We start from the raw sequence: 7746 nt of genomic DNA, 5'->3' as shown, positions 1-7746 counted from the left end.
CATGCGTACATCAAGTATTAAATAAGTTACCTATGCACACGTGATGACACAAAGTACGCCGAATTAAATAGTTGAGCATATGGGCATACTGTTTGTACTTAAGATCTTTCAAGTACATACTCCCAACCAATGGTAAATGGCTGGCTATACGTCGACCCCAATACATAATTTCTGATTAAATATGCTATAGTACTGCCTTTCTAACTTTCAGTAAGAGAGTCCCTAGTCGTGATTATTTGCTTTCCCAAGGCGAATTTGTTGATCTAGAATGCACCGAAAAAGATTTTGTTAGGTCCATTTAGACTACATTCAAAGAGTATGCTAGTATTGTGCAACAATACGTAATGACCCGTTAAAGAAAGTGCCTAAGGGATAAAATAGTAGGAGCTCCAAAAATGAATGTTCTTCCTCTGTTTACAGTTACCCTACCTTCTAGGTTTAGTCAAAGTCAAAATTTACAAAGTTTGACTATAAATTTATGAAAAAATAATAATATCTAAAATATAAAATTAATACCATTAGAATCATCTTGAAAAATGTATTTTTATGTTATGTAAATATGCAATTATAGATGTTGATTTTTTTTTGCTTTATCTTTGATCAAACTTGAGAAACCTTGACTTTGACTTAAGCCAAAATGCAGTGTAAATAAAAACGGAGGGAGTAGTTACATTAACTAGTATTTTTTTAGCATAAAAGTTAGCTAGTATTTAGGTAATAAAACAGCATAATCTCCAATGTGGCCAAATTACCAATTAAATTAAAGCATGCATGTACTATGGACTTTTTTTTTAACTTGAACATATTGGCGATACTTGTAAAAAAATAATAAGTGATAAAAATAGCAGTTCATAATAATGAAAAAACTTCTCTGAGAATGAAGGAAATTATAGCAGGATGCATGCATACATGTATGCAAGGAATATAACAAAACAAAATCTAAAAAAAAAAAAGAGGAAGAACGTGTATATGTTGAATCTGGTGTCGAATATATGCACAAACAATCAGTTGGACTTTGAATATGCGGAGGGTTAGGTCTTGGAGTGAAACACATCTAACCTGAGTTTAAAATATGAATGCACCATGAAGCTGGTAGGCTAGACACAAGATTGCAAAATGGATAGTACATATGCCCATGGCTAGGTTGATCAGAATGGCCATGGCATGGTGTTCGAGATGTGCCAAGTTTCCTTCGTGTGCCTATCGTTGGTCGCACTATGTTGATTTAGTATATAGAGAGAGGAGCTCTGGTAATCATTATTGGATGCAGGCATTGATCGCTGAACTTTTAACAAATATTTCCTCCCATCTAATTTTTACAATATCTAATTGCGTAAAAACTAACTGTGGCAACTTCTATGCCTAGAAAATTGTTGTCTGATATGGCTTCTAAAATACAACTTTGTTTAGTTGGTTCTGCGTAACAATCCATCTTACTTACATTTGGATAAGTACGGCACTAATACTAAGATATAATTTAGGTGGAGGGTCTTCTCCCTCCCCCGGTGCACATTCATATTTACATCTGTGTGTTTGAATCTTATTGCCTGTGAAAGTAACCATGAATAAATTCAACAGAAGACTAGAGCACAATGTACTTAGATAAGTTCATGCATTCGTATTGAACTTCTCCATGAGTTTTATAGTATAATTTACCAAAGAGTACATAGAAATACATAAAGTGTTTACAAACAAGATGAGCTGATTGCTTAGCCAGCCATCCTACAAATCCAATTCTCAATGACACATAAAAAGACAGCATATATATCTTCCACTGTACGGAATAGATCGATCCAGACTAAGCCGAAAGGTAAAGGAGAACAGGAGAAGAGTTGGCTCATTTCATCTCATCTCGACAAGGACAATTCCTCGGCTAGCGATGGGAACCGAACAAAATAAAAGTGTACAACATATATTCTAGCATTCATAAAATCAGGCAAGGGAATGCATGTATTACTTCCACTCAAAAATTCAACATGGGTGAGATCTGAGACTTCAAAAAGATTACCCAAATTTATGTGCACGCATCATACAAAAAACAAGGAATTAAAACTCACTTTTTTGTGTCACAAGTAAGCAGCCTGCCAAATGCCAATAGTAGTAGTGGCCAAGTAGTAGAAGCTAGCCACACTTAGCTAGTTGCTCCTCCATCTTAATCTCCATCCAGATCACAGAAGGCAGACTAGTCGATCGATCAGCTCGCTCACACGTACGCAGAGAGAAAGAGAGCTAGGTACGTACGCTACGTACTAGCTACAGCTAGTGCCGGTCGTACTTATCTCCGGCGCCGCCCAAGGAAGAGAAGAACCCAGCATGGCCGCCGCTCGCCGCCTTCTCGCCATCCGCCGTCGCAGCCTCGAAGTCGTCAAACGGGTTGAAGTTGAAACCTCCCATGGCGTGGCCGTGGTGGCCGCTGCCGTACTGATCAGCAGTACCTGATCCGCTGGCCGTCGTAGCAGCGGCAGCGGCGGCGCTTGGCATCGCGTTGCTCCTTGCGAACAGCGCGAGCGCGTCCATGAGAGAGTTGGCAGCGCCGCTGGTAGTAGCGTCGTTAGCTAGGGTAGCGGTGGTGGTGCAAGTGGCCATGGAGGGCAGCAGTGCAGGGTTGTGCTGCGGATACTTGAGAGGGGACGGTCGCAGCAGGAAGGGTGATGGGCCGTAGGCGGAGGCGCCTCCGAGAAGGCGAGGGCGGACGGACGGGGGCGGCCCGGCGGCGAAGGGTGGAGCCGGGAAGCCGGTGAACTCTTGAACCATGGCGCGGAAGTTGGAAGTGTCGGTGGTGAGCACAGTGGTGGGGGGACGGCGGGATGCTCTAGGGCGCTTTTTGGGCGGCTTTGAGGCCGCCGGCGGGTGAGGTGGAGGAGCCGGTGCCGGCGTTGGTGGCATGTGGGTGGGGGAGGAGGTGGGGAAGAAGCCGTGGAAGGAAGAGGAATCGTGATCAAGGTATAAGCTGGCGGGCGAGGAGGAGGACGGAAGGAAGAGGCTGTGGTGGTCGATGGACGAGAATTCTTGGTCGGTGCCGGTGCCGGTGCCGGGGAGGGAAGGCGAGGAGGGGAGGCTGTCGCTGGTGGTGGACGCCATGGAACGATCGATGGGGGTCAGGGAAGGAAGAAGAGAGAGGTGTGTACCGGATGGACTGGTAGATAGATAGGGTTTGGTGTGGAATATTGGAGATCTTGATGTGGGTGGATTGCTGATGAACAAGCTAGATGGGGGAGAAGGTTGATGAGGACTGGAGATATGGGGAGTGGTGGCCGTGAGGAGAAGAAGCTGCCAACTTTTCTTTTCTTTTTTCTTGGGTCTACTTTTCTTTGCTCTTGTTGAGGTGTTTGTGCCTTTGTGGTCAATTTTGGAGGGACAAAAGGTAGAGTCGTTGTAGGTGTTATTTTCTGTATTAAGGAAATTTTATTACTTTTAGCAAGTATAAATTGATCTTTTTTGTGGTATCAATGCATACATGTACGCTGTCAAGATCGAACTCTGCCTGTGTCACAATATACAGGTCATTTTGAGCAAATAGTTACATGGTTTGAAGGGGTATAATTTGACCAGCAATTTAACAGCAAAATATTATGTTGGTCAGATCTTTGAACTTTTTTATTTCAACATATCTGATTTATGCATGTCCAAAAGAGACATAATTTGTGACATGAACATCATATATGATTTTGTCAATCACACTAGTTAGCCCTTTTTCAAAGAGTAGTGTTCGTAGTTTATTTTCAAAAACTTGACTTGTTTCATGAAAAGTAGAGAGCGTTGCATTTCATTGATATTATAAGTAAAACTAGGCCTGGAAAGTACAGCAACTAGCAAAGCTAGAACAGTGGCACACGCTGAAGTGCGGCGCAAGAACGAATGCCAACTCAACGGCATGCCAACACGAATATGTACGACGCAAGCAACAACACAAAGCATGAAAACACAAATATGTACGACTCAACCAACACGGAGGAGGACCTCGACTACCATCTTCATCTTACCAAGGAAAACCGAGGCGCTATGAGCTTGCCATCTCGTTGCCACCCAAAAACACCCCTCGAAAAGAGGAAGGGGTGTCAAGCGGGAACGAGAACTCGACCATTGTTAGATTAATATTTATTGACCTAATTTATTTTGCAAAGGTTGGTTGGCATTTATTCCTAGGCTCTACATTTGTACTACCTCCGGTCTGAATTAATTGACGCCAACACTAACAGGCTGCTGTGTTTTTGTGCGTGCGTCTGCGTCGATTAAAACAGAACGGAGGAGTATTTGGCATGTTCAAGCCACACTGGCTATTTTTCTCTGTTCTCGAATTTGAGAGGTGAAGCTACAGAAAAATTGATTGGTGCACTCGAACAAGTTTACTGCATAAACGGGTGACATGGCTTGTTAACTGCATAAATCCTTGGACCATGTTGCATTCTTCTTGGATTGAACTAGTGTACGCTGTAAACACGTGTCTCAATTGCTTGTTTATTTTTATTTACATCGTGTCTATGTACCATGGAGCAATGGAGCCCTACCTACAGCTCGATTCGGATGTTAAGGTCTTACTAATTTAAATTAGGACATAACGCATTTTCTCTAAAACATTATACTACGTACTACATATATCCATGTTAGCTGACTGCATAGAAGTTGAAATATTTAAATATTATCCATGTTATCGTCCCATTCTTTTCCATGTTGACCACATCAAATGTATATTGGTCTGAACTAAATGATAATGGTTAAATCTGGCTGCTCAATCACAATAAGTTTTGTTTTCGCGAATGCAATCAAAATAAGTTAATATGTTTCTGTTTTTTTTTTATTGTGTGTAACCATATGCGCTGCTTATTAACGAAAATATCTTTTGTGTGCGTGGACATGTCAAAAAGGCAAGATGCTGTCCATGGGCCGAGATCTATCGCAGCATATAAAGGGGGATGTGGCTAGCATGACAGTGATTGTGAGAGTAGTACCCATAGCTAATTAGCTTGGATGCAACTATCGATCTCCCCCACTGTTGGATGCATCCCTTAGCAACACAACAAACAGTATACTTGCACCTAGCTCCTAGCTAGCTTATTTGGTTTAGCCGCCTACCTATCTCCCTACCATTTTCTTTTATTAAGGTTTTTTCCTCTTGAACAATTTTAGCTATATTTTGCTGTTGGAACTGTTCCGTATTTAACTGATTGAGTAGTCAACAGATTCACGGCCATACCGTTCGGCAGTTAGCTAGCTGTATGTATCGAATAGGAAGATGCGATCATAGTAATAGTCCCTCCGTACTAATAATAAAACCTTTTTTCTGAACAATCAAGCTAACTAAAGTTTGACTGAACTTTTTAAAAAATATATCAAGAACTATATTATTATATAGATGTCATATGAAACTATATTTCATGATTATCTAACGGTGTTGATTATGAATTGTAAATATTAATGATTTTTAACAAAGAATTTGGTTAAACTTTACATAGTTTAACTTTTGGGAAAAAAAAATATAAGCTTTGTTCATTTAAACGGAGGTAGTACACATTAAGTGCTACGACATTTCATAAATAACCTGTCCTTGTTTTTCAGCTGGCGTGATATTTATGATGCACTCACGCGTCTCTCTACTAGTATAGGTCGTATTTTACCATCAATTTTTTTTTTTGCGAAACACAGTACAATCAAAGACGCTCATACATACGCGCACACACTCACCCCTATGAACGCATACACGCACACCCTACCCCTATGAGCACCTCCAAGAGACTGCGTTGAAGAACTGATCCGGCGGGTCTTGAGATTGACGAAGTCACCAAAGGCGCCTCGCTGTCGACGGGAACGTCGCCTCCCACTGAAGAATATTCCGCCTTTATGAGACACCAAAGTGTCAAATCTGTGATTTGAACTCTGGTGGGCTGGGGGTGCCACTGCCCTCCTAACCATCCAACCACAGGTAATTTGGGCCTTTAGTCAATTTTAAAAAAAATGGACCTTTAATCTATGAAAAAAAAATAGATATAGATTGACTACGTGAAGATAGTGTGTTTTGTAGCAGGTGCTTGAGTTTACCCTTACTGCATGTGCGTCTTCAAAATTTCCTTTAAAAAATCATAGATGTGCATCATGTTAAAATATTTATAGAGTACATGTTAATGTGTACTACTAGTTTTGCTTGTGCATTGTGCTCTAAGACCACAGTCATAACCTCATATAGGAGAATCTGAAAAATGAAGAAGGGGATTTACATACATACCGAGGAAAATGATCAGTCATGCACAGTACTACGAGATTAGGGTAATTAACTTTAGTCATGCATGCTTGCTGCAAAGATCATAACTTTTTCCTCATTTTTACATCTGCCGCGTTTGTTTAGTTGCACGTTTTATGACATTTATGATGTACTCTATAAACACTTTTAGCTATAACATGGACTGGCTAGCTAGATTCAAAGTAAGGGGGATTTAATAGCAAAAAAAAATTATACAATCAATTAAACAATTAGCAAGACTGTATCCTTTAATGTGTACCTTATTTTATGCATCTCATACATTATTCTTTAAACGTAAATAATCAAAAATATCTTCAAATAAGTAGATTAATACCTACTTTACTTGCCTAGAAGATGGTTAGAGTAACCCATTAGAATCCCAACATTGCAGATCCTATCCACGTGGTGAGGCCAAGGCCTCAAAAAAACATTGACCATTAGCATGTAAGATATACTCCCTCTGTTCCAAAATGTAAGGCGCCTAAGCTTTAGTCAAAAGTAAACATATTTTAAGTTTGATCAAATTATACGTAAAAATATAAACATTCACAATGCCAAATCAATATCAATAGATTCGCCAGAAAGTATAGTTTCTCAAAATGTCCATTTGATATTGTAGATATCCATATTTTTCGTATAAACTTGGTCAAACTTAGAATATATTGACTTTTTGCTAAATCTTAGACGCCTTACATTTTGGGACGGAGGGAGTACTTCCTATCCGCTCATAAGTAGATGACATTTTGTCCATTGGCACATGTACCTTTGACAATTCCAACGTTAATATTAGTGAAAACTTATTAAATCCAATATTATGGAATGTTTTCATGATAGATCTAATAGTAATATTACCTACCGATTATTTTATATATTAGAATTCAAAATTATAAATGTTTGAATGCATGGTCTCTAGGAAGAGTCATGAATTTACAAATGGAGGTAGTAGCATTATTGGGTGTTGGATATCTAATCGGATATAGAACAGGAACAAAAAAGGCGTGAGTGAAGTAGTGTATTTACCTGTGTGTATGGAACTCAAGGTGTCAACATGGCGAACTGAACATTTACCTACGATAAATTGAAATGAGCAAGTTTTTTCTTCTTATTCTACTATTCTTGGATTAATCATAGTTTCTTTCTCTATTTTAATTCACACAAAATTTATTGCAGTTAAATTCAAATAAAATTGTATATAAGACCACATCTCTAGAATTTATGGAATACACATAATTAATGATATATTAGTCAAAAGTCCATTCGGTCCGACATAGTTTTCTTCTTGTGCTCTTAGATCAGGTCGTTTTCTTTGAATGTTTTTGCATTTGCCTTTTTCTAAGCTTTTAGTGGAAAATAAAACAGAGGAAAGATTGGTTCGTTCAATGGTCAGAATGGCTGACTGCAATCACATCTCCTTTTCGATCATATACCGTTCTTCTAGCAGTTATATCTATACTCCATGCATTATAGGTTTTACTTGAAGTCAATACTATAAACTTAGACTACATATTTAA

General features: G+C 39.4%; 1 protein-coding gene across 1 annotated transcript; it reads right to left on the bottom strand.

The window, feature by feature from the left end:
* Positions 1 to 214: 214 nt before the first annotated feature.
* Positions 215 to 3228, bottom strand: LOC124698475 (calmodulin-binding protein 25-like). Its single transcript, XM_047230958.1, has 2 exons — positions 2058 to 3228; positions 215 to 263 (listed from the first exon to the last, which is right to left on the bottom strand). The coding sequence occupies exon 1, from the start codon at positions 3079 to 3081 to the stop codon at positions 2260 to 2262; it is 822 nt and encodes a 273-aa protein (XP_047086914.1). The 5' UTR covers positions 3082 to 3228; the 3' UTR covers positions 215 to 263; positions 2058 to 2259.
* Between the last annotated feature and the right edge of the window lie 4518 nt (positions 3229 to 7746).

Source organism: Lolium rigidum, chromosome 3 (genome assembly GCF_022539505.1).
Source record: "Lolium rigidum isolate FL_2022 chromosome 3, APGP_CSIRO_Lrig_0.1, whole genome shotgun sequence".
NCBI lineage: Eukaryota > Viridiplantae > Streptophyta > Magnoliopsida > Poales > Poaceae > Lolium > Lolium rigidum.
This window is presented reverse-complemented; position numbering and strand designations above follow the sequence as displayed.

Excerpts from the sequence above, each read along its gene's own strand:
- LOC124698475 (XM_047230958.1), bottom strand. The coding sequence starts at position 3,081 with ATGGCGTCCACCACCAGCGACAGCCTCCCCTCCTCGCCTTCCCTCCCC.